The sequence below is a fragment of the Lathamus discolor genome, chromosome 6, assembly GCF_037157495.1.
Source record: "Lathamus discolor isolate bLatDis1 chromosome 6, bLatDis1.hap1, whole genome shotgun sequence".
Taxonomy (NCBI): Eukaryota; Metazoa; Chordata; class Aves; order Psittaciformes; family Psittacidae; genus Lathamus; species Lathamus discolor.
The window spans coordinates 52,117,294-52,144,156 of NC_088889.1; the positions used below are offsets into that span (position 1 = coordinate 52,117,294).

The following is a 26,863-nucleotide window of genomic DNA, read 5'->3' on the forward strand; positions in this document are numbered from 1 at the left end:
TGAATGGTGTCTCTTTACTGTAAGGAATAATGTCAGACTTCTCCTAGATTCTACCAAAGCAAGTATTTCTCTGGCAGGAAGTGCAGCTACAGCAAAGGTTAAGAACCTATATCCCTGTTACCAAACAAGAACCTGAAAACACGTTAAGCAGAATAATGTCTGCAGCCTATGTCTATGCAAAGTTCATTGCTGGGTAAAAAACTTCCATACACAGTGGGAGCAAGTTTTCTAGAAGTAAGGGGACTTGGTAGAGTTTCTGGCTTTGAAATGAAGACATGATGTAAGAAACACCCTCCGATACAACATCCTGCAGACTATTAAAAAAAAAATAGTCCAGAAAAAGAAAAATCTGTTTTTAAATGAAGATTTTTAAGAAGAGAGAAAGAGAAAGAGAAAACTGGGGGAGAAATACTAAAAATAACATAATAATTTGCACCATAGTGAAAAACAATTATTATTTTTCTCATTTTCAAGCAGTTCAGGACAGCAATGCAAATAGCAGGGGAAGGCTGTTTTTACTCAAACGATTTACTTGCATCTTCAGATAGCTACACATTTTCTCTCTCAAATCCCACATTTTTTTCCCTGAGGATTCAATACTTCTTTGTAAACACAGGTTCATTTTGTAATTTAATAGGTCTCCTTTAAGAAAGTACTAATCTCATCCCATGGAGTGGATAATGCATTCTTAGGAAAATTTTGATTTAGGGAAATCACACAGTAAACCAGTGGCAGATAAAGGAAATGTATTTAAGAGCTGTATGTCTTAATCTTCCTTCTAGGGATGGTAGTTTATGTCTGTGAACTTGATAGCTGTACCAAATACTCATTTTGATAGGAATTTGTTATTTGTGTGACTAGTGAAGCTTTGTAATGCCTTTCTCTTTAATGAGAGAAAAATATGCAAAGAGCTGATGTGTTTCATTTTATGGAATCTTTTTAGCAAATGCATTCAAGGAAGATTAGACTGCATTGGAGAGACTGTCCTGGTGAAAGGTGAGATTTTGTTAAATAATGGCATTATGGTATTAGCTGGTACCTATAATGCTTTTCTGTGTTTATCTCACTTTCTGTAACATTTTAGCTTTTTACACATTTTTGCCTTCTCCCAGAAATGTACTGGTTATTGATAGTAGTTGTCTTTGTAAAAATGTCACCGACTTGATGAAATCTTTAAAAGATGGGTATATTTCTCAAAGCTTAGTTCTCTGCTTTCTTCTCTCCACACTGCTGGTAGGCAGGAGCAAAAGCTAATAGAAACTGTAAATGCTATACATATGCTGCCCTCTGAAACGCTTTACAATTGCTGACAGCATCCTTATTGTTTTCACTAAATTGCTTTCCTAAAATGTTTCTTCCTCCTATAGATTGCCCTGCTCCTATGTATTACTTCAACTGCAGCTCTGCAGGTCCTGGTGCAACTGGATCAGAGTGTCAGAAAAGTTGTAAGACACAGGACATGCATTGTGTAAGGACTTCACTTCCTAGCAGGAACAAGGGACAACATGACTGTGCACGTATGATTGTCCTCAAAAAATGCTGTTGGTAATATGTTATGCTGTTCACAGACCAGCTACTTTAACGATAACACAGCAGCTATAGCTACCCACGTAGCTGTAATACTTGTAATTTGATTGTCACTAATTTACAGTTACATGCTTAAAAAAGAATACACAAAATATTGGCATCCAGAGCTAGCACTTCTGCTGGTTCCCTGTAGTTTCTGTGCATTAGCAAGTTGCCTTGTGTTATGTCTTCATGTACACAGTATGTCACAGAATGTGCTTCTGGCTGCATGTGTCCTGATGGGCTGGTATTGGATGGCAGTGGAGGATGTATTCCCAAAGATCAATGCCCATGTGTTCATGGAGGACAGTTTTATAAACCTGGGGAAACCATCAAAGTGGACTGCAACACATGGTATGTTACTCCAGGGAACCATGCTTTATAACAAAGCTGCTAAAATTATCAGTGCATTTTGAAGTCTGCATCTTCATCATTAGAGCTGTCAGGCTTCTAATTAAAATCAAAGGGGAACCATTTCCCCTCTGCAACACACTTCATGAGCCTGCACTTAGGGAGAACAAGTACTAAAATATCCTGTCAAATAATTTCCATCCTTTTGCAAACTGCTTCCACACAAGCTTTAGAAATACCAGCCTCATCCAGTTGGTCTGTGGCTGGTCATTCTGTAAGGGGTCTGTGTCTGTTGAGCACAGCTGAACACCAAAAAAGAGTTGAATTTGGAGGAGGGAGGACTTGCAATGATCTTCTCATGACTTGCAGTGCTTCCAGGTGTGGAGTTCTCAAAGAAGATAAATGAATGCTCTAGTTGCTGCAATTGCTCGTATAACTCTACCACAGACTTCACTGCTATTACTGATCATGGTGGGTAAAATGATTTGAATCCTTACCCATTACTTGGTGAGGATGACACTGTATAGTCCTGCCAAGAAGCTGTATGGAAAATAAGTGTCAGAAACATTTTGGTCTGATCACCATGGTACAAGCAATCAAGTTTAGCATGTGAAGCCAAACCCTGATAAGCAGTTATTGATATCACAGAGGCTATTAAGAGGGTTTTTTTTGCAGTTAGGGCTTTGTTTTCTTATGAGAACAGGACACACATGGGAAAAATTCACAGTCTCTGTGTCAAGGGTATAGCAATTAAGATTTTCTGTCTGTGGTCACCATGAACTGGAGGGGAAGTTTGTCAAGGTCTGATGGCTGGATGCCAGGTGCCTACCAAGCTGCTCTATCACTCCCCTCCTCAGCAGGATGGGGGAAAGAAAATAAGATAGAAAAAAATCATGGGTCAAAATAAAGGTGGTTTAATAAAGAAAAAGCAAAGGCTGTGTGGAAGCAAAAACCCCTCAGATTTATTCCCTTCTTCTTATCAGGGAAGGGCTTCAGTACACAAAGTGGTTGCTCTAGAATACCAATGTAATAATAAATGTCCCCGCTCCTCCTTTCTCTTAGCTTTTATGCTAAGATGCCATATGGTACAGAACATCCCTTTGGTCAGTTTGGGTCAGCTGTTCTGGCTATGTCCCCTCCCAAATCTTGCCCACCCCACAGCCTACTGGTGAGGGGGAATGTTGGAGGGACAGCCTTGATGCTGTGTGCACACTGCTCAGCAGGAGGCAAAACAGTGGTGTGTTATCAGCACCTTTCTAGCTACCAGTACAAAGCACAGCACTGTGAGGGTGGCTGTGGGGAAAATTAACTCCATCTCAGACAGACACAACACACAAAGGAAGACAGGGATAATACTGGTTCACACCACTGTAGTCAGGAACACAACTGACCAGATAAAACCTCACAGATTAATATTCAGAAATAGCTGGATTATTCAGTTCTTCACCTTGAACTTACATCATAAATCCCCACTGTCTGCTGCCAGGACTTAATTATTTAATGATACTTGAAGGAAAAAAATAGATAAAAATTAACAAAGCTCATACATGTCTTGGTACTAAACATGAACTTTCTGATTAGTAAACCATCTTATGGCATGCTCTCAAAACAGCTGTGAGGGTAAACCTGGAATAATGAGAGATGACTTATTTGTTTGACAAACCTATGAATTACTCTGCCCCTCTTTGGGTGTTGAGGAAAAAACAAAGATGGTGATTCTTTGCATTTAACCTCCCAGCACCTGCAACAAAAGGGAGTGGAACTGCACAGACAATCCCTGCAAAGGAACCTGCACTGTCTATGGAAATGGACATTACATGAGCTTTGATGGGGAGAAGTTTGATTTCTTGGGAGACTGTGACTATATCCTAGCTCAGGTATCAATTTTTTTCACTTTCCTATCATGCTTTTCAAAGCTTACACTGTAGGGTTCAGTCTGATTAATTAAAGGGCTATCCCATGCAAAATAATACTGATGAGCAGAGCCCACTCCCGTCCTCTTGTACCTAGAGCAAAGCAATTAACCCTCAGAAGTGACACAAGAGGGCACTGTGGTATCCTAAACGATTAATTCCTCGACTGGACAGCCTTTTCCTGTTGTAATTCCAGCACTTGTAATGAAAAGAAATTGGTGTGGAGTTGAAAAGCTAAGTGCTTCTCTCAGCCATTCAAGACTGACAGTGCTTTTGTTGTGACAGAAACACATAGAGGTTAATATGTGAACCTCATGTATAACAATCGCACATAATGAAACAGTACCCTGTGAGACATTATGTCATTCCCAAATTACAGTTAGTTTGCTAATTTTAAGGAAAAAATAAAACACCTTTTGGATTGTGCAGGATTTGTGCTATGAAAAGCTCAATTTTTTCTTGGTTTTTCTCTTGAAATTCCTGGTCAAGTATGAACCCGACACCAGTTCAGCTGCCACCAGATTCTTCTAAAATGCCCAGAGTTTTTGTGAATAAAAAAGTGGCAAAATAGCAGTAATCAGATTCAAATGTCATCCATTTAGAGTTCCTGAAAATGCTTAGGAGTGGCCTGGTTGCGTGAAAAGATCTAATACAAGTTATCTATTTTTCTAAGGATTTTTGCCCCAATAACAAGGATGCTGGCACCTTCCGAATTGTAATTCAGAACAATGCCTGTGGGAAGTCACTCTCCATCTGCTCTCTAAAGATCACACTGATTTTTGAGGTTTGTCTAGAACTGATTATAAGTGAGGAGCTGTAGTCTTTATTTTGTAGTAGTTAGTGTAGTATCCCTATGGAAGTCAAACAGCCAAAAAGCAGAGGCAGGAAAGCTGGGAAATGTTTGGGTATTTGCTGTTAACAGGGCTGGACACTTCTGCAGGTGAGGGGACAGATGGAGGAAGTCAACTGCGCTCTATGTATGTGCATGTGTGTGTGTGTGTATTTGCATCTGTGGCATTATCAGTATAGGAGAAATAGTAAAGGTTTTAGAGAAGCATGTTTCTGTACCGTGGTTTGAGCACATGGCAGATGTAACTACAGAGGAAAGAATTTCTTCTTCCATCCAGCTCAGGCTTAGTGTTTCCCCAAAGTGTACACAAAAGAGATTTCTCCCATAGTAGGGGTGAGACAATAGTGAAACAAAGAAGCATGACAAGGGGTGTGCTAACATGCCCCATTACCCATGCACTCAGGAGCCGCTGTTCCAGCAGAACAGATTTCATCTAGAATGAGGACAATTTCTGTGGCTGTGAGGTAAGTCTTACCTATTGAGGTAAGACTGAACTCAGTGGGTCTTGTTTATGGCTCACATGTCTGGCAATAGACCAAGATATAATGTAAAGGCTAAAGAAAAGTAAAATGAAGGACAGGAGGCAGAATACCCGTGCTGTTACACAAAGATTTCTATTGGACTTCCTTCCATGCAATTTCTCTGTTCCTTATAGAGCAGCGAAATAAGGCTCTTGGAAGGAAGAATTCAAGAGATAGCCACTGATCCAGGAGCTGAGAAGAATTACCAAGTGGATCTCAGAGGAGGTTATATTGTGATTGAAACAAATCAAGGGATGAACTTCATGTGGGACCAGAAGACTACTGTTATTGTTCACGTGGCACCATCTTTCCAGGTAGGTATGGGATGGACAGACAGTTATGTTTTCAAACTCAAAGAATGGAGAACTCAAAGCACTGAAGCTCCAGTTTCAAAAGCAGGGCTTGGAAAAGTGTTTGGTTCTGTGGTCAAAAAGAATCAATCAGGCTATGTCTTGTGTGTTGTTTTATTTCGTTGTTCAGTCAGTATGAAAAGCTCCAGAATATTTGGAGCTAGGAGACAGACTTTTTGCCGTATTGGAGGGCTAACACAGTGATTTTGTCATTTGAAGTCCAGCTTTTTCTAAGCCTCATTGTGATGGCTGTTTAGAGATTTGCAGCTATTTTGTCTTAGCCTGCTCTGTTGTTTATTTCTGTCAAACAGTGGGCTGAACACAAAATAACCAAACTATTTACTGTGCCTACACAAATTACCCAGGGAAAAGTCTGTGGCCTTTGTGGGGACTTTGATGGCCGCTCAAGGAATGACTTCACAACCAGAGGGCAGTCCATGGAGATGAGTATCCAGGAGTTTGGAAACAGCTGGAAAATAACAAGCACCTGCTCAAATGTAAACATGACGGACCTGTGTGCTGATCAGCCTTTCAAGGCTTCTCTGGGACAAAAGCACTGCAGCATCATTAAGAGTAACATCTTTGAAGCCTGTCACAGTAAGGTAATCCTGTTCTATCACCCTTAGTATTTGTTCACGAATACTAGGTGTTTGTTGCTATTATAAAACACATTTGCACACAAACTTTTACTATTAAAGGCTATTACACAGCATCCTTGTGTATAAGGATTATCTCTTTAAAAACCTTACTTTACTGCTATGCCAGTTGAATCCTGTTGCACAATATTGAGGAAACAACAGTGCCTGTTTTGAGCAACTGAAGACAATGAGAAGAATAGTTGGCCATCAGAAGTAAAAGCTTAGGTATCAGTTTGTAAAATCTAGAGATATGTTAGCACAGGACTGTTTATATGGGGATCCTTGGGAAAGTTTATTCAAATTACTTAGAGAGATTATTTGGTTTATTTTAGACACAACTTGAATCAATCTAAACAGAAACAAGGCTACAAATTCTTAATGACAATGTCTGTACAAAGCTTCAGTGCAGTTTAATAAGCCATTTTAAAAGCAAACATGGCTTATTTCCTTGGTTACTTATTTCCTTGGTTAGTTAATGCTGGTACAGGTTAAAACACAAGAGACATGAAGTTCAGTAGAAATATTTAATATTCAATTAATTACTATCACTCAGCTAGAGAGCATACACACTATATAGTTGTGCTAAGCCAAGGCAAGGTAGGTCAGTCCTCCAGAAATCACACTGGAAAGACATTATAAGCATAAATGCCTGCATTACACACATGAGAATTAGAAGATTTAGGGTCCAATTCTACCTGAATTGGAAGAATAGAATAGAAAACTATCTGTACAAGATGTCATGTCTCCATGATGGTCTCAGGTTGTCACAAACAGCGTGGTTCTGCCGAAGAAACTCCCAGTGGATGGTGAAAATTCTCTTATTAAAATGCAGTGGAGCAGGTACTCTGTTGTAATAGATGTGTTGGTGTTTTGATAGGTGAACCCAATACCGTATTATGAATCTTGTATTTCTGACTTCTGTGGCTGTGACAGTGTGGGAGACTGTGAGTGCTTTTGTACCTCAGTTGCTGCTTATTCAAGAAGCTGTAGCAGAGCTGGTGTCTGTATCAACTGGAGAACTCCTGCCATTTGCCGTAAGTGTTGCCCTGAATATGCTCACAGAAAAGCAGTGCTCTGTGCACTCATGCGCATGGGAGATACAGAAGAGCAGAAGTTTGACATCACTGTCCACACATGACTTAACAAGCTCTTGTTTACAAGATTAAGAAAATAACCCCTGTCCGGTGTCTGAGACTCACAGATTTTTTATTCGTCTATTCCAGCTGTGTTCTGTGATTATTACAATCCACCTGACAAACATGAATGGTTCTATAAACCCTGTGGAGCCCCTTGTCTAAAGACTTGCAGGAACCCACAAGGGAAATGTGGGAACTTGCTGTACAGTTTGGAAGGTAATTCTTATTTTACTTTCATGAAGTTTATGGAAGTTGAAGCTATTAGTCTGGTTTTAAATGCCTTAAGCATCAAGGTTGCTGAAAGACTATCCCATTTGCCCCGGAAACTCATTTACCTGGGTAATTCCCCATGTGATGGTGCAATTTGTAGCATAATTTGTCTGTTGCCTTTAAATCTGGTGACAGATAAAAGGTCATTCAATCTAATTTTGCAAAGAATAATTATCTGTTGACAAACAGTTAAAACTTTTGGGAGAAAGGGAAAAAGAAGATGTGGAAAAATAATTGTAGTATAAAGAACATCTGTACTGGGATTACATTAATTTGGGGATCAAATCTGCATCTGATAGAGCTATTTATGTGTTTTCCCTGGATCTATGCAAAGCAGACTAAGAATACTTTGTTTACTTTAACCTTTCAGGCTGTTACCCGGAGTGCAGTCCTGATAAGCCATATTTTGATGAGGAGAGCAGGGAGTGTGTCTCCCTCCCCAACTGCACTTCATGGTAGGTCAGTTGATGGTGAGAGAGGAAAAATAGCCCTGAAAAGAACAAGCTAGGCAATGTTTAGTTTATGTTCATAGGCAGTGGCAATTATCATTAAATCCCTCAGGAGCAGGCTTTTATGTAAAACCAGATACTGTTGCAGACATTGTTATTCCACATATTGATTCAATTCAATAAACTAAGTCTTCTTTCCTCTTTATCTTCAGTGATCCTGAACAGAAACTGTGTACTGAAGACTCCAAAGGTAACTTTTCACCACCCTCACTATTCACTGAGTGTAGGTATAGGAAAGAATAGTATAGAATAGTATAAGACTGGAAAAACCCAACACCACATGTTACTGCAGGCGTACTGGTAAGAGGACTCTAGCTAGCTAGTTCAGTAGGTGGATGCACAGTAGTACAGATACACTTTAATAAGCAAAATGCAGCCTTTAATTTGAAGAACTATCTGAAGGATAATAATAGAGAGGAAGGAGAGGGGCGTGAAATGTGGGATTCATCTCACCCAGGTAAATACGACTTCTCCATGTTTATACTTCTTTGGTAAGCAGTGAAGACAAACAGAAAGTAGTCTGAAGCAGGCCATTTATGGTCACTGTTTTAATGAGCATTTTTAGGTGGGTCAAATCTTGTAGAAGTCTTTGTAGCTATTTCCTGTCCACTAATTTCATAAGCCTAGACAACTACCTCATAAGAGACATGTTTGTGTGCTTAAAGGACACACTTGCTTAAAGTATGTTATCAGTTCATTCCCATATCTGGGGGAAACCATATCACACCTCAAAATGCAGGGTGAGCCAGCAGACAACACATCTTCAGTTTTACTGATTTTGTTACACTAATAGATATATTCCCTTTGGTTCCTGAATGCATATTCTCCAAAACCTGAGGAGTTTCTCATTTATTTAAATTGTTTATCACCACATATTCCTCATTAGTGGATAGATATGGCTGTGCAGCATCTTCTGAGCCAGTATTTTATCACTCAGCAGGGCAGTAGTCCCAATCACATTCCCTTCCAAGGGGGAATGCACCTGAGTTCCATGCTGGGTAAGAATAGTGTCAGTTCTGATGCTTTTACTAGCCAGTAGTTCCTCTATGCAGGCTGACTTCAAGAAACACCAGCAACCATGAAAATCTGACCTATTTTAAGTAAATGAGGTAGACTCCCAGTGCAAATTCTCAAGCAAAAATTGAGATTTTTGTTTCAGCCAGCTAATTCATGCTTGATGGTATTAGCTACAGAAGAGTAAATTCAGAGTTTGGTTTTCTCTTCAGTTGTGCTTATATTACAAGTGACCCCTGTTACCACAGCATTTGCTCTTTTTGATGCCTCAGAATGCCTTTGCTGCTATAATGGAAAGACCTACGCCTTAAATGAAACTGTATACAGCCAAGCATACGGGTCCAAGTGTGGTGATGCTGTCTGTGGCCCTGATGGGGAGATCATTAAAACATTCATCCCTTGCAGAACACCATCCACACCAGCACAAGGTACTAGATCTGTAAGATGTTTGGTGGTGATTTTATGGAAGTCTGTAATGGTAATAAGATTCCTTCATCTTGGAAAAACACTCCTACTGCATGTCAAAGAATCAAGGCAGTTGAAAGTTAAGGAATGAGGGGTCAAAACTTGTGGAGACCAAAAGTGTAGTTTTTATAGATTCTTACTGTCAATGGGGTAAACAGAGAATAAGGAGATTTAGCCAGTTTTCAGTACAGCTTTTACAATAACCTGTGGCATACCACAGTTGACACTTTGGTGTTGTTAGTCTCAATATTTCTTACTTCTAAACCTTGTTTTACTCCTTCTTTATCACACTATTTCTTATTGTACTGTTTTCTGCATTGAAATAAGTCAGTCTCAAATGCTCTCTGAAGCAAGAAAATAAAGCTGCCTGGTGTTTTACTCCCCTCTCAAAAGAGAAGTTGCAGGGTGAAGGGGACATGAATGAACAGAAAATAGGAAGTAAAAAGAAATAAAGAAAAGGCAGAATTTTGCTGCATGATTATAGCATAAAAAATACGTATGATCCTGGTAGCAAATTATACAAAGGGAACAAGGAAAATTGAAAGTTAGATTTTCCACTCAAGCGAAAGAGCTAGAGACATACACACGTGTGTTTGGTATTTACTAAATGGGTTAACAGCTGGAATAAGAAGTATAATGCAGTATAGGAAATATAGGAAAGGAAGGGCTATTGAAAGCAGTGTAGGTGGCATAGTAGAATGTCAAAATGATCTATCTGTATTTAAACAAAAAGATTCTTTGCAACAAAGCATTAAAAAGCAAAATCACTTCTCCAAAGTCAGGTGATGTACTGCAGGTCAAGAAAGTTCAAAGAAATCCTAAATTGGAATTAATAAGCAATGGTAGGAGGGCGGTTTGTTGTATTCTATATAGATAAAAAATTAACTACAAGGGGAAATGTGTGTGTGTACTATTCTAGTAGCACACAGTGTAATAAATAGACTATATAAATATAGAGAGGATGTCCTTAGTGTGTACATGTAGAGAATGTGGTGGCGGTATAAAAATGATTTTTTGTTCCCCTTTTTGTGTTTGTAGAGAATGTAATAAATGCCATAGGGCTTGAAAGTAGAGTAGCAAAGGATTTTAATATTGTGTTCATTTCCTGCAGAAGCACAAATGCAACCTGTAACATCTAAACCTCCATCGTCAATGGTAGCCACTCCCTGTTTCTGCAATGACAATGGACAATTGATACAAATGGGTGAGAAACCAATATTTTTTTCTGCACCACTGATGTGGGAAGATGTACTGTTAGATAAAAGTGCTTCGGCAAGTGCTCATTCAACCTCCTGCAATTACACATTACCATATCTTGTTACGTCTTTGAGCTGTAACTAACAACTCTCCTGGAATCTTATGACTTTGTCCTGGTTTGGATCTCCCTGATATGAGGAAGCTTACACAAACCCTAAATCCCAAACTGCTCGTAATCCACAGTCATATTCCAAAAACAGAGGAGGGAAGACTCTTCTTCATCTCTTTGTAGCTCCTGAACCACCTATCTCCTGGTCTTTGTGAAGACCAGATGCACTCAGTGATATACTTGATATTCTCTCTTCTTGTAGTCATTTTCAGTTCCCACTGATGTACTTAAGAGCAGAATTTTAGATTAGCTGTCTGTGGCACTCCCTCAGCCTTTGCCGTTTGGATGAATTGAGTTCTGATTCAGTCACTGAATTCAAGGAGTTGCAGACAGTCACATCTGAACATGGCCACTGAGTACAGGCAGACCAGATAGCTAAATGTAGAGCTGAATATATGGCTAATCTGTGATGCATAGGCCTTGAGAGGTACCAGTTTCATGCACAGTCCGACACTAACGTTTGTTTTGGTCTTGCAGGAGAAAATGTTTCTCTGCCAGTGAATGTATCAGGTCACTGTGCTTACTCCATTTGCAATGCATCATGTCAGATTGAATTAATTTGGGCAGAGTGTAAAATTGGTCATACTGAGGCCCTCAAGACTTGTGATCCAAACTCTGAAGCCTGTCCACTAGCACCTGCTCCCAGTGCACCAAGCCAAGTTCCTGCTGCAATAGGGACTCCTGTGAGCGATTGTCTTGGGCTCATTCCCCCCAGAAAGGTGAGAGAATGAAAGAACATGTGTTTCTTTAGCTACCATATTGCCTGCAGCCAGAATTTAGTGTTCTCCTCTGATGACAGTAACACCATTACAGCTGGTCTGCAGGTGTGGCTGAATTATATGATTTAGAAGTGTACCGGAAGCCCCCAAATTATTGAGGGAATAAATTGAAGATTATTCTGTTCACCTGAAACATCTAAGTGATCGTAAGCAGATAGTGTTACCTAAGATGAACAAAGACTAGGAAAGCACATCTGTCAGTGTCCCATCATCAGAAATGAGGTCAGGCCCTTAATACAGTCTTATACAAAATGTTGTAGAACAGAAGTAGATATCAAAGCTCTGTTGATTGCTATATGTTTCATATTGCCTGGTTTCCAGAGAAAGAGTAGATGACCGCAAATAATGCCATGCCAGACAATCAACCGTGTTGATTTTAAAGACTTTGTTACATTGCTTTGTTATGTGCCTCGTCCTTTTTCAATCCATCAATAGTTTAATGAAACATGGAACTTCGGAAACTGCCAGATTGCGACTTGCCTGGGAGAAGGAAACAATATTAAACTGTCCAGCGTGACTTGCCCACCTCAGCAACTGAAACTCTGTGTCAATGGGTTCCCATTCACAAAACGCTATGATGAAACTGGTTGCTGTGAAGTCTTTGAGTGTCAGTGTAAGTACTGCAGCAGGAGAAATCTGGAAATTTATGTTATGTTCAGTTTGGTCTCAAGAAAGAAGTCTGTGTGGTCAGTACCTGTATTATGTTCATATTAATTCATCAGGATATAATTGAAAAGCAGTCCTATTTAATGTGTTTGCTTTTAAGAACAGATAACAGTGTCCTTGCTAAGCTAATTTTTCTTTACCAAACTTGTTATTTCAGCTCTCACTGAAAGTAAGTAAAAGGGTTAAAAACCAGCTTGTACTTACAGGAAGAACAGAAACCTAGCTTAAAGTCTGTCACTCTGTCTTTCAGGTATTTGCAGTGGATGGGGAAATGAGCATTATGTGACTTTTGATGGAACATATTATAACTTTAAAGAAAACTGCACCTATGTGCTTGTGCAGTCAACTCATCCTGACACTCACTTCTGGATTCGCATAGACAACTATTACTGCAGTGCCATTGATGAAGCAATTTGTTCAATGTCTCTTCTCATTTTTCACTCTAACTCTGTTGTTGTCCTAACACAAGCAATGGAACATGGAAAAGAAACAAACTTGGTAAAGTATTGTGAAAAATTAATTCTCAGTGTTATTTTGCTGTAGTTATATTACTGTACTGCCAAATGTCCTGTCATGGCAAAGGATGGAACTTGTAAAAATGCAATGAGTAGGAAATGTAATTACATTGCTTTCTCTATATTTTCCTTGGTGTCAAGAAAAATTCGTATATGCTAGAAACTTAGGAAAATATCACATAACTGAAAGTTGTGTTTTTCTTCCTGACTGTGGTGGTTTAAGCCCAGCCAGCAACCCAGAATCATGCAGCCGCTCTCTCACTGCCCCCTCTTCCCCCACTGCTCCTGGAGTGATGGGGAGGAGAATCGAAAGAATGTGACTCCCATGGGTTGAGATAAGAACAGTCCAGTAGCTAAGGTCTAACACAAAATCACTACTGCTACCACCAATAATAATAATGATAAGGGAAATAACAAGGGAAGAGAATACAACCGCTCACTACCCGCCAACCTATACCTAGCCCAACCCAAGCAGTGATGTAGCCCTTCCGGGTAACTGCCCCCAGTTTATATACTGGGCATGACATGCTGTGGTATGGAATACCTCTTTGGCTAGTTTGGGTCAGGTGTCCTGTCTCTGCTTCCTCCCGGCTTCCCCTCCTCCCTGGCAAAGCATGAGAATCAGAAAGTCCTTGGTCAGAGTAAATATTTCTGAGCAACAACTAAAAACATCGGTGTTATCAGCACTGTTCCCAGGCTGAAAGTCAAAACACAGCACTGCACCAGCTACTGAGGAGAAAAACTGCAGTATGAACCTGTGCTGCTCTACTTTCCAGCTGCACAAACCTCATACCTTACTCAACAGAAGGGTGTCCATACAGATTTTTGTTTCTCTTCTTTTTAGATTTTGTTTAATGATACGAAAATTGTTCCGGACATTTCCAAGAATGGTATCAGGATAACCAGTTCTGGCCTCTACGTCATAGTAGAAATTCCTGAATTGGAAGTTTATGTCTCCTACAGTCGACTTGCATTTTACATAAAACTGCCTTTCAGAAAGTTTTATAACAGTACCATGGGACTGTGTGGTGAGTGTCTTCATCAACTGCCAGTAACGAATGCAATAAGTTTTTCTACTTCTTTCTCTCGTGCCCTTGTAAACATCTCTAAATGCTTGCAAATCCACTGGTTTCTATTTCTCCCAAATTTTAATAGATGCATTTCTATTTGGTGGAAAGACACTGTCAAAAGACAGAGTTTTAAGTCACTTTCATTCTGTTCACAGCCTGTTGGTGGATGGAGATAGGCTCTTTCTAAGTCTTTCTTCATGATCATATCTATTTAATACAGGAATGTACAAAATCTGGAGAGTTCTGTCCTAGATAAAAACATCTCAGTCGCTGTAGCATCAGGAGGAAGGCATCAACCAAGACATCAACTCTGGTTTTCATGAGTAACTAGCAAACTATTTCCTTCAGCCTTCTTTCCCACAAACAGTTCTTGTGAACTCAGATAGCACCCCACATGCTGCTAGCTTCCCACAAGAAGGAGAACTTGGAATCATAGAATCATGGAATAGTTAGGGTTGGAAACGACCTCAAGATCATCTAGTTCCAACCCCCCTGACATGGGCAGGGGCACCTCACGCTAAACCATCTCACCTAAGGCTCTGTCCAACCTGGCCTTGAGCACTGCCAGGGATGGAGCATTCACAACCTCCCTGGTTAACCTATTCCAGTGCCTCACCACCCTAACAGGAAAGAATTTCCTCCTTATAACCAATCTAAACTTCCCCTGTTGAAGTTTTAACCCGTTACCCCTTGTCCTGTCACTACAGTCCCTGAGGAAGAGTCCCTCCCCAGCATCCCTATAGGCCCCCTTCAAGTACTGGAAGGCTGCTATGAGGTCTCCACACAGCCTTCTCTTCTCCAGGCTGAACAGCCCCAACTTCCTCAGTCTGTTTTCATATGGGAGGCGCTCCAGTCCCCTGATCATCCTCGTGGCCCTCCTCTGGACTTGTTCCAACAGTTCCATGTCCTTTTTATGTTGAGGACACCAGAACTGCACACAATACTCCAGGTGAGGTCTCACAAGAGCAGAGTAGAGGGGCAGGATCACCTCTTTCGACCTGCTGGTCACGCTCCTTTTGATGCAGCCCAGGATATGGTTGGCTTTCTGGGCTGCAAGCGCGCACTGAAGCCTGCTCATGTTCATTTTCTCATCGACCAACACCCCCAAGTCCTTCTCAGCAGGGCTGCTCTGAATCTCTTCTCTGCCCAGCCTGTAGCTGTGCCTGGGATTGCTGGTGTAGGACCTTGCACTTGTCATGGCTGAACTTCATTAGGTTGGCATCAGCCCACCTCACAAGTGTCTTGAGGTCCCTCTGGATGGCATCCCTTCCCTCCAGCATATCTACCAAACCACACAGCTTGGTGTCGTTGGCAAACTTGCTGAGGACGCTCTCAATCGCACTGTCCATGTCACTGACAAAGGTGTTAAACAAGACCGGTCCCAACACCGATCCCTGAAGGACACCACTTGTTACTGGTCTCCAGCTGGGCATTGAGCCATTGACCACAACTCTTTGTGTGAGGCCATCCAGCCAGTTCTTTATCCACCGAGTGGTCCATCCATCAAACTGATATCTCTCCAGTTTAGAGACAAGGATGTCATGTGGAACAGTGTAGAACACTTTGCACAAGTCCAGGCAGTTGACATACTAGTCTTTGGGAACTTCACCTGACTGCCATGATTTTTCAAATATGATGGCCAGTGCCTTAGTACCTTCAATTTGCCAGCTCCTTCAGGACCCGCAGATGGATTTCATCAGGTCCCATGGACTTGTACAAGATCAGATTTTTAAGATGGTGTTGAACCAGATCCTCTCCTATAGTGGGCCCAAGGTCTTCATTCTCACAGTCCCTGCATCTACCTTCCAAGACCTGGGTGGTGCAGTCAGAGCCTTTGCCAGTGAAGACCGAGGCAAAGAAGCCATTCAGGACCGCAGCCTTCTCCAAATCCTGTGTAGCCAGTTCTCCCGAGAGCTTCTTCAGGGGGCCTACGTTGTCCCTAGTCTGTTTTTCATTTGCTGCATACCTGTAGAATCCCTTTCTGCTATCCTTAACATCCCTGGCCAAGTTTAATTCTAACTGTGCCTCCAGGTTTTCTCTAAAAGCAGATTCATCAGCATCAACTGTCCTTGAACTTTCACTTTGCTTTTACATTGCTACCAGGTACCTGTACCAACCAGAAATTTGATGATGCTATGAAGAGGAATGGTGAAGTTATCGAGTCCTTCAAAGAGATGGCATTAGATTGGAAATTCCCAGGTCCTACCAACAGATATTGTAATCCAGGTGTTTCAGAACCAGCTGAGATTGAAGATCATCAGCACTGTGAGCCTTCCAATCTGTGTAAAATCATCTGGTAAGACATCTTGCAAAAGTGCCAGAAAAATTAGCCCGCAAGATAATTTTGTGCTTCACTACATTGACTTAGGTGAACTGCTTATAAAAAATTATGAAAATATGAAGTCTAGCATACCTTGGAAAACTGAGCAGTAAAATTATGTGTGAATGTTCCTGAGTTTGGCAGACACTTTCAGCTCTATCATCAAAATCAGTCCTCTCTCAATAGTGTCTGCTGCTTGGCACTCCCCCTGCCTGTCATTTCTGGAGAAGCCAACCAGGAACTAGTTATAATTCCGTATCTGAAAGCTTTGGATAAAAAGGAACTCAGTCATAATATAGTAAGTAAATGTGTGTCTGTTCTTTAAATAAATCTGTGGTTTAAACCAGGATTGTCAAACATGCTGGCATAAAAATGTCAGCATATAGAATAATGGCTGTGAGCTGTGCAGAAGACTTCCCTTTGCAAGTACTAGTTCAACATAAAATTGCTTCCTTTCAAAGCGTTGTAAAAAATGGGAGACAAAGCTCACTCTTAATTAAGCTTTGTGGATGTACTGCCTATCAGAGAAATTTGGTTTTGTATCTTTACCCTGAGGCCTCTGGGGTGGGACAAGTTTGGTTCTGAGTTGAATTCTTCTTTGGAAGTAGCCCAAGAAAGTGAAATGCCGCGTCTGTCTCCTTGCTTTGCAAAGGAACTTGACCGAGTGCCACAGCGTGGTCCACCCACAGCCCTACTACGAGGCGTGTGTGGCCAGTGGGTGCTCAGAACAGTACCCCAGCTCCGAGTGCCAGAGCATGCAGACGTATGCAGCATTGTGTGGGCTCCACGGGGTCTGTGTGGACTGGAGGAGGCAGGCGAATGGACAGTGTGGTAAGCCTGGAAAGAGCTGCTGGTGGTGAAACAGCCCGGGTCTGTTCTTTCCTCACCTACACACCTGTTTGTGTTCCTCCACATCATCAGGCTTCAATCCTTCCTGAGCTGCTCTGGACCTGAGAAAAAGCAGGAACAAGTCAAAGCGGTTGTTCCAGTCCAGAATTGGCACAAAACAAGTGGGAAATAGGCTCACGGCCTCTCTCCCGAGCAGCTCAGCTGAGGAGCCCTGTGTGCTACCTATACCTCCGTCACTAGATGGCAGCACACAGCTTTTCCCTCAGCGCTTTACCGTGCTCAGGGGCACCCAGCGGTGCCGGAGTGAGCCCTATTAGTACTGTCGCAAGTAGCTTGCGGAATACATCGATCCCCCCTTGCTGAAGCTGAAGGGGACTCCCTCGCTGGGCAGGAGCCTGGGCTGCGGGGACCCATGGGGAAGGCTGCGTTACTGTGTGCAGTTCGTCCCTTGTGCAATGAAGAATACACATAGGTCTGGGCTTTCTAACCTATTTGTTGTAATGCTCCACAGAGGCCAGCTGCGTTCAGGATCAGGTATACAAGCCATGTGGAGAAGCAAAAAGAGACACTTGCTTCAGCAGGTGGGTCATTTCCTAAGGCAATTTTCCAAGTCTGTATCTTGAAAATTGAAGGGGAAGGTTGGAAGTTCACATTCCCCTGGGAATTAGGTGTCTGATTGCCCTGGGACACATTTCTACCTCTCATTCATTCCTGTTTATATTCTGATTTTACAGAGGAGTCATTAGAAAAACCCTTCCCTCCCAAAATAGCACACCAGTGTTTGTTGAGGGATGCTACTGTCCTGATGGAAAAATTCTGCTGAATGATCATGATGGCATTTGTGTTTCTGTTTGTGGTAAGAAATAATGTAAATGGTGCAATGGGAAAGGGGTAAGAGCCTGACTGGAAGTTCTGCCCCCCTTATTGGGGATGTTCTGGGTACAGAGGAAATAGGAGAAGACCATGATACTGACCTCATCTAGGCTGAAATTGTTTCAGATTACCATTTGCTTCCTGCTCTTCTGCAGGAAGTGCAACTTTCAGAAGAAGAAAGAGGAGGATCTTTGGATGGTTTTGAGCACAGAACCTGTGACTTTGAACTCTGGATCTCTCTTTGTGGCTGTTTCTCAGATTTCAAGACCTTCCTTCTATGACTTTGCACTCTGGATCTCTCTGTGGCTGTTTCTCAGATTTCAAGACCTTCCTTCTATTCCTGTCCTCTTGCTTCTGTTGTTTTCCGCAGTTCAGTTACCGTAAAAGTAATCTGTAATCAATTTTATAGGTTGCACTGCACAAGACGGGTCAGTGAAACAGGTAAGAAAAAAGAAAAAATACTGTCTTTATACTGTATCTGGGTGATGTGACCTGTAAAAATGACTGCACAAGTTTCTTCTTTTAATCCTAAGCAACGAACTGCAATAGCAGTTTGTGGGAATCACTGTTTCCTGGTAGAACTACCAGACTTCCCTTCTGGAAACATATATACCTGCAAAAGAAGGTGTCAGATAATAGCATCTTTTCATACTGTTCCCTTCTTCTCCCTCTGGAATCTGAGCTGTCATTTTTCCTACAATATAAACTAGGGTAATTCAGCCCTACATTGTCTTGAAGCAGACATTCATTAGTATAACGCTTCTAGTTTTTCTCTCTGAACTGCTATCCCTATTGTTTACACAGCCTAGAGAGGCTTGGGAGCATGACTGTCAATACTGTACTTGCGATGAAGAGACCTTGAACATCTCTTGCTTCCCCCGTCCTTGTGCTAAATCGCCACCTATCAACTGCACTAAAGAGGGCTTTGTACACAAAATTAAAACACGTCTGGATGATCCATGCTGCACAGATACAGTCTGCGGTGAGTAGATAATTCAGATGTCATAATGTGGTCTCATTTGCCTTTATCAGCAACCCTCAAGTGAGATCTGGTAAATCACAGGTACCAAATTCAGATAAACATGCTGGAGAGGTCATTTCTTCCATCTACATGTCAGGAGTTCTTGCTATCAGAAGAAACTGCTTCTGGTCTGGTTTGTATTCTAAACTAGTGCCATGAACCATCAGACACTTAAGTTGGAAAATCCCCCACAGATCATTGGGATGACCAGGTGCTTCAAAGTATCCTCTGGCTCTTCTCACTTATGAGATAAGAGGGTGATTCTTGCACAGATTCATCCAGTAAGGGTGTACGTTCTCATCTTTCAGACTCCCCCAAGGCTTTCTGTGGTGGTTTTTGGTATATCTCTGCCCTCACCGTTCCATTGGCATCCTCCCAAATGCCCACCACAGCACAGGACCTCCTCATCAACCTCTCCCTAACCCTGGCCATTCTCAGCACCTATGAGTGCAGGACAAGCTATCCTGATAATGGTGGTGGGATGGTTTTCTGTTCCTCATCCCTTCATGCTTCCAGGCAGGGGTCCATTAGGTTTCTTGGTTGCCTTGAAGGGAACAGAGGACATTGTCAGTGTGCATTGCCTTGCATGTCCCAACCTTTACATCTTTTGTTCTCATCCACAGCCTCTTCATTTTTATCACTCTCTGACTCATTTATCTTTACCCCAATTTGTTTCTCTGTAACTTCTTTGATGTGAGGGTTTTCATTTTTTCAGAAATCCAGAATCCAGGTGGGGGAAGAGAAGCAGGAACAAAGGCCAGAAGTATATGTCCAGGGAAGAGCTTTACAGTAAAGCATGCTTAGAGATACTTCATCTGGACATGTCCCAAACTCAAAAAACGTGTGGTTCAAGAATCATCTATTTCTACCCAATTCCTTAGATGTTCAAGCTTTGTGTGCAAGTAATACTGCTGGATGGAATGCTTTGGTTTACTTTATCTCTGTTGTCAATTGCAGAATGTGATATAAAAACCTGCATTATCAACAAAACAGGATGTGACTTGGGCTTCCAGCCAGTGGTTGCTATATCTGAGGATGGTTGCTGTCCTATTTTCTCCTGTAGTAAGTATCGTGTTTCCTTAAAGGGTTTTATTTATTCATTGAACTACTGGATTTTTTTCTAAATAAGTCAAAATCATAAGCAGTAGCTTGTCCCCTTCCAGCTTTTACATCTGGTGCTTTTTTGGGGAGGGAGGTGGAGTAACTAGTGCAGGTTCTCTTTAGCTAGTGTTTGGTGAGTGCAAGTTATTGGTCAGATACTGAATGTCAGCTACATTGAACCCATCCAGAAGCTCTGCTGACAAATTATAATTCCAGATTCACATGCCTGACACAGCTTCCTGGCTTTGCTACCAGTAAGGTGGTTAACAATAAAGAAAAGCTGAACTAATTTCAAGTATTTGTAAAAACCCATGAGGTAAGTAGATTTTTCCCATATGGAAGATACCAGGATATAGAATTATCCCCCACTTCATGCATAACATCTGAACAGATGTTACATATGGGGTTCCAAATAACAATTAGCACTATGTGCTAGTTATCTTTTTCCCCCTTTTGTGCGGAATATTAAGGCTACTGAATAAGTTCAGTTCTATGTCTCCTCTAAATCACTCACCAGATAAGAAGAGTAACTGTTTACATCATTCCTAGCACATTGTTTTAATTTTCCTTTTTCTTACAGTACCAAAAGGTGTATGTGTTTCCGAAGGAGTTGAATTTAAGGTAGGTTTTCTTCCAGACTTTTCTTTCCACAGGTTAATGCTGCCTAAGTCAGAATTTTCTGAAATTTTCTTGTCCACAGGCACATAAAAAGTAGGATTAGAATGCCTGTAATTTTTCCCTGACAGTATGTACTGTTGTAACTGTTCCTAAGCAGGTAATGCTAGAGACCAGTGTCTTGCTCACTAAATGGGATTTTACCTGTATTTAAAGTCAGTAAGTCAGAATTGTGATCGAATACAAATTTTAAACTTCATTAGATACTGTAAGATTAACTACTAGGTCAAAATGAATAAAAATTGATGCATGGCATTTATGAGATACTGTAATAACTTATTTAACGCCACTGATGCACTTGGGAGTGTCAGCCTTCAGTTCATTTTGTGATACTGGCAGTGTGAGGTTTTAGAGGTCTGGAGGTATTAATTTCAGGAAGTTCTTCCAAAAATAAATCAAAAGCGTGACATTCTGTTTTGATAGTCTTGGGGATGCTATGTTTATTCTAGAGCCCACTGAATTCTTGCCATGGCCTGTCTCCTCTCTCGTCTATATTTCCAGCCTGGGGCAACGGTCCCTAAAAGCTCTTGTGAGGACTGTGTGTGCACAGATGAACAGGATGTTGTGACACAGACCAATCATATCCGGTGTGTTCCAGTGAAATGCCAAACCACCTGCCAGCAGGTCAGTGCTGCACACTCAGCCTGCTCAACCGTGACCAATGGTTGTTGAGGTGTTGTACTCTAAAACTGGCATAGAATAACTGCTTCCCCACTGAAAGACAGAAGGCTATAATCTATTAGATGTTTTTGTAAAGTCCTTTTTAAGATGCTGGTTATTTTTGGTCTAGCATGTTTAAGAGATCATCCTTGGAGACATGCCCTGAGGGAGAGCAAGGGTAAACTGACTGCTGAAAGGCAACATTTATGCAGTTCTGTTGGTGTTGCCCACAGTCATCTCAAAAATTAAGATTGTAAAGAAGCTGCACAATAGTTTATAAATTTTCAGATACTTCTCAGTACTCGTGAGCTAGGAGTTTGCACACAATCTGTTCAGTCTATTACTGAATATAGGCAGAGTGGTTTCTCTTCCATTCTTGTCCAAATAAGGCCAGACCACTGTCAATCCTAAAAATGGATAAAACCATTATCCTTTATCCTGAAGCCAGCCACACCCACCAAGAGACCTCAAACACAGGGGAGTGAATAATTGTTGCATGATCTTCACATGTCTGACAGCAGCAGTTCTTGTGGATAATCATATCAGACCAAGCACTGGTAGTAGGTTGTGCCAGTAATCATACACTGAATGAATTTATTTGGCCTGACTTTTATTTTAGCCAGAAGAACGCCAAAGACAAGGTCTTGATTATAACAGAGGTACCCAGAAGTCACCATTCAATACGAGAAAGAATTATCAGCTTTGATTGTCAGACTTACAGTGGTTTCAACAGGTTTCTAAAGACAACAGAAATGAAACCAGAAAGTAGATTTATTTCCTCTGTCATCTCCATTGTGGCTTTGACCCAAAGGTGTTTCATGAACAAGACGTCAGATAACATGGCTAAATGCAGACTTTATTCCCCCAGGGTTTCCGCAGTGTGGAAGAGGACGGTCAGTGCTGCAGCCAGTGCCAGCAAGTGGCATGTGTGGCAAATTTTCCATTTGGCAATGTGACCATTGAGGTAAGCACTTCCCTGCTCTGCACACAAGGCTAGATTGTCAAAAAGACCTCAGCATTTTTTGAACAACTGTCAGACATTTTGAGGCTAGGAAGAACTCTGGGAGATTTAAAAATGTCTGTATTTCCAAAGTAAATGTAGATGTTTATACAGCTGCTCTCTGCTGCGCTGAAAATTATGTGTCTCTGGAAGGAATGGAATTCATGTTACCCTACCTCCTTCTGTCATGCAACAGAAAGAGTTTGGAGAGGATGGTGGCACCGTGTAACACTGCAGAGATGCACAAGCTGGCTTCACATCATACTGCTTTGTTGTGAAACTGTGTCATTATCTTGTCTTGGAGGCACAGGGTTAAATAGTGTGAATGAGCTGATATAATTGTTCTACCACTAGTTCTGAATTTGCTGAGGCAGAAATCAGAAGTGGCATAGCTGCTATAGTGTAGAGTGACTTGGTAATACACCCAGCTAATAATACATTGTGTCTTGTGAGCACAGTGTTTTGTAGACATGGACTGAGACTCAAGGCTAGCTCTTTGATTTTGTTACAGCCTGCTCCTCCTGTGAAGGGTTGATGACACTATGTCAACCAGTCACTGTTGTCTTTCATGCTATCCCTTCTCTGGTTGCTATATCATTCTGCATCTTTTCCATTTCCATTTCATCTTTTATTCCCTGATAATTCTTTCCACCTACATGGCCACAGAAGGGATTCTGCATGGGCTAGTAGTAGGTGAATCTAGTACTTGATTTGCAGATATAATTCCAGATATCTCTGCACTTTCAGAGTGATATGAAAAACCCTGTGCTTCTGCCAGTTCATTGACTGTAGTGTTTTTGCATTATTCTATTTTTATTGCTATACGATATTGGGTTGGGTTTGTTTTGTTTTGTTTTTTCCTGTTTTTGTTTAGGTTGGAAAGAGTTATAAAGCACCGTATGATAACTGTACTCAGTACACGTGCACTGAATCAGCGGGCCAGTTTTCCTTGACTAGCACAGTAAAGGTCTGCCTACCATTTGAAGAATCAAACTGTGTCCCAGTAAGTATTTTACAGCCAGAAAAAGAAGACTTCTGCCATGAGCCCTGCTGGCCTGGGAGTTTTCTTTACTGTTTTGTATGAGTCACATCAGTATTTCTTGATCTTTCTGAGCTGATTGTCCTTGTTTGAAGGAAATGTCCTTTTTCATCCCTCAATGGAGTGTCCCATGGAAGTAAGAAAAACTGTTTTCAAACAACCTACATACTTTACTGTTGTGGGATAAGCACTAGAACTTGAAAGAAAAGATTACTGGGGCAATAGCAAGGTGGGATTTTTCATCACTTAAGAAACACCAGTGTTAAGAAATGCAGTTGAGCAAAAGGTAACTCACAATGGGCCCCTGAGGAAACCGATGTCTGCTGGTACCTGGTGCATCACTAAGCAAGTAAGTGGTACATGAGTGGGCAATTCACGCCCACAAAGTAACTGTTATAGGGCTTCACAGCTGATCTGAAAACGAAATCTGGGACAAAGACAGCCATTGACCTGAACTAGCTTTGGGGTAGGTTTTGGTCAGGCTGTTCAATTCCAGGATCAGCTGTCATTCCCTGGGGCTTGGGGTTTTGTTCAGGCTTCAGTAGTAGCTGCATGAGGTCAGGCACGTGTTACAGGACATCTGTAAAATTCACTCCCTTCCTTGCTAATTTTTTTTTTTTTTAAGCGGTTTTGTATATAATTGATACACAACCAGGTCTGATGTGGGATCTGTGTAGGTTAGAGATGAGGGAATGTGCCTGAACTCTCACGGTTGCTACTAGCTGCTTAGAAATTTGTGCCTCTGAACTATTCTGGTCATGTTTGCTTTCAATACAGGGGACAGTTGATGTGACTTCAGATGGCTGTTGTAAGACATGTGAGTGCATTAAATCACCGATTCCCTATTCCAACACTATTAGGTTCTCCCCCACTTGTAGTTATGTTTCTGCATGCACTGAGAGTCTGCAGTTTCCACAAACTCAACTGTTACAGCAGAAGTGTGGTTTTGTACCTCACAGCTGAGGCTAAAAATCTGCCTCATTCTTCCAATGGGGACACTAAAATTCTTTGATCTCCTTTTCTGTGTTAATGCCTCTTTGCACCCTCATTTGCTTCTTTGGTTATGCATTCGAACTGCAAAAAAAGTTTTAGCAGGTTGATCTGCCCTTGATTTCCTAGCAAATATATTTCAAAACATATACTTCCCCGTCTGAAGAAGTCTAACAGAAGTATTTTCTCGCACAGGTATCGATCTGCCGCATAAATGCAAACGCAATGTGAAAGAGCAGTATATCGTCCACAACAACTGTAAATCAGCTGCTCCAGTCCCAGTGCCCTTTTGTGAAGGGACCTGCAGTACCTATTCTGTGTAAGCAGGAAAGCTTTCTCTGCCTGCCCTCATGCCTGATCTTCCTGTGTTCTTGTTGCCAATGGGCTGCCACTGTTTGTCCCATTCCTACTGTTTAGAAGGGCCTGATAGAGAAACTGGGTGTGCTGTCAGTCACTAGCAATGTCTTCAGTGTGACCTGAATGCCATATCTTAGTTAGGAAAATAGATCCCTTTGAAAAAACATCAACAAAATTCAACTTGCTTCACATATTCTTATACAGTTTTTAACAGGTCTGGTGCTTACTGGATTTTTTTCCTGCTCTTTGATTTCTGCGTGAATTGCTCCTTTCTGTCTTGACAGAATGGACCTGATCCAAAATCCACTGATGTTACTGGGATTTTCCCCATTGATATCAAAGGATCTGGCCCTGCGTGGCTAATATTCTGATAAAATATGCCATGAATAATCAGAAAAATAGATAGGTAATTTTGTTCCTCTGCTCCTTAGAAGTACTTCCATTTGGAGCAGCAAATATGGATCAGTTTGGGAAAACAGCAGGCAGCAGACTGATGTGCAAATCTTATTTCTACAGGTATTCCTTTGAGGCCAGTGAAATGGAACACAAATGCATTTGCTGCCATGAAAAAAGGAGTCATGAAGTGAAGGTGGAACTGGTTTGCTCTGAGCATAAGACAGTCCAATTCACATATATGCACGTAGATGAATGTGGATGTGTGGAAACAAAATGCCCAAAGAGGAGAACATGAGCATAAACTGAAAGTAACATTTCAGCTCCCATTTAATGCTTCCCTAGCAAATGCTTTCCCTATAAAACAGCTGTGAGTAACCTTCAAATGACCATAATTCTCTCTTGTTCTTTTTCCTTTTAGTATTATATGCAGTTATGGAAATTAGCTAAAGATTTTGCTCTAAATGCTTTTTGAATAAATTGCATTTCAAAGAGAACATCTTCTCCTGTTTCAGTGATGCTGTTAATGGGGCAAGGTGGCTAATCTTTAATCCCCTAATGTTGTATAAACCAAGGTTATTACAAGACACTCTAGAGACAGCTGATGCCCTTGAAAAGTCCTGTCTGAAGAAACTGCACATTATAAACCCATAAACACATGCATCACTTCATTTTCCTTAGAAGGGAACCAGCAGTCATTTACACAACTGCAGTTCAGTCAGAAAGGCAGGACTCAGCTCAGAGGCGCATTTGTGTTCTTCTACCCAGCGGTCCTGAACCTACTTTGGCTGTGACTCTGGGTCACTGGAGGAAAGCAAGGTGCTGTTTTCCTTCTGCACAGTGAGCACTGCATCAGGAGCATGAAAACATAGTTAACATATACACTACAAAATTACTGTATTTGCACCCGTACTGTGAGTCCTTATCTCAGCAGTGGTTTTTATTATTTGCCAACATCAAACTCTGAGCTGCATGTGTGAGGTGAAAGACTGATGTTCAGTCTCACTACTGTTTACATGACTATGATTTGTGTTATAAATGATTGACTACCAGCTAGCATGTCCAATGGTACTGGTGACAACATCTTATGTGGACAGGGATCAAAATTGTCCAACAATGCCTTCAGAATACACAGGGAAGGCAGATATTTCTGCTACTTGAGTAGCTTGGTCTTTTGTGACTTGAAAGAGAAATGAGGACTGTGAGTCCTTTCTTGAGTGTAGCCCTCTGTGGGGGCTTTCGGGAATTGTTCTGAGGGGAATGCTGCAGCTATTGAGCCTTAAGTAATCTTTAATGTAATTCTTTTTCATAATAATAATTTTGGCTGATATCAGGTTCCTTTCATATGTATTGTTCCATTATGATGTTACTGATCTTAAAATTGTGGGAATCTTTGACTTTCAATAGGCACTGGAGTTGAATGGTACATTCTTTTCTCAATTCTTACCTGAGAGTCCCATGCTTATTGGGTCATCATTGTGATGCAATAGGGCAATCTGTATTATGCTCTGCAGGCTCAGATTGTTTTAACTAACCTGTCCTGCAGCTCATTCCTGGCATGATTTGTCTCAGCCTAATACTGCTGTAAGAGCTATTGAAAAGTCGC

The 26,863-nt window shown here is 41.3% G+C and overlaps 1 protein-coding gene across 2 annotated transcripts in view; it reads left to right on the plus strand.

Moving 5' to 3' along the window:
• Window positions 1-25,754, plus strand: part of LOC136016070 (mucin-5B) — a 49,130-nt gene extending 23,376 nt beyond the window's left edge. For both annotated transcript variants that reach the window (XM_065682698.1, XM_065682699.1), the window contains 31 exons: window positions 944-996; window positions 1,368-1,468; window positions 1,769-1,920; window positions 3,656-3,794; window positions 4,504-4,614; window positions 5,336-5,515; window positions 5,917-6,153; window positions 7,067-7,223; window positions 7,413-7,541; window positions 7,966-8,050; window positions 8,257-8,294; window positions 9,391-9,546; window positions 10,695-10,787; window positions 11,427-11,668; window positions 12,164-12,341; window positions 12,645-12,892; window positions 13,754-13,937; window positions 16,083-16,275; window positions 16,952-17,130; window positions 17,660-17,729; window positions 17,883-18,004; window positions 18,431-18,462; window positions 18,826-19,003; window positions 20,000-20,104; window positions 20,724-20,764; window positions 21,320-21,442; window positions 22,347-22,442; window positions 23,353-23,481; window positions 24,295-24,334; window positions 24,703-24,826; window positions 25,381-25,754. In XM_065682698.1, coding sequence (XP_065538770.1) covers window positions 944-996; window positions 1,368-1,468; window positions 1,769-1,920; window positions 3,656-3,794; window positions 4,504-4,614; window positions 5,336-5,515; window positions 5,917-6,153; window positions 7,067-7,223; window positions 7,413-7,541; window positions 7,966-8,050; window positions 8,257-8,294; window positions 9,391-9,546; window positions 10,695-10,787; window positions 11,427-11,668; window positions 12,164-12,341; window positions 12,645-12,892; window positions 13,754-13,937; window positions 16,083-16,275; window positions 16,952-17,130; window positions 17,660-17,729; window positions 17,883-18,004; window positions 18,431-18,462; window positions 18,826-19,003; window positions 20,000-20,104; window positions 20,724-20,764; window positions 21,320-21,442; window positions 22,347-22,442; window positions 23,353-23,481; window positions 24,295-24,334; window positions 24,703-24,826; window positions 25,381-25,555 — 4,090 coding nt within the window. In that variant the 3' untranslated portion in view covers window positions 25,556-25,754. The remainder of the gene's footprint in view (window positions 1-943; window positions 997-1,367; window positions 1,469-1,768; window positions 1,921-3,655; window positions 3,795-4,503; window positions 4,615-5,335; window positions 5,516-5,916; window positions 6,154-7,066; window positions 7,224-7,412; window positions 7,542-7,965; window positions 8,051-8,256; window positions 8,295-9,390; window positions 9,547-10,694; window positions 10,788-11,426; window positions 11,669-12,163; window positions 12,342-12,644; window positions 12,893-13,753; window positions 13,938-16,082; window positions 16,276-16,951; window positions 17,131-17,659; window positions 17,730-17,882; window positions 18,005-18,430; window positions 18,463-18,825; window positions 19,004-19,999; window positions 20,105-20,723; window positions 20,765-21,319; window positions 21,443-22,346; window positions 22,443-23,352; window positions 23,482-24,294; window positions 24,335-24,702; window positions 24,827-25,380) is intronic.
• The last annotated feature ends 1,109 nt before the right edge of the window (window positions 25,755-26,863 follow it).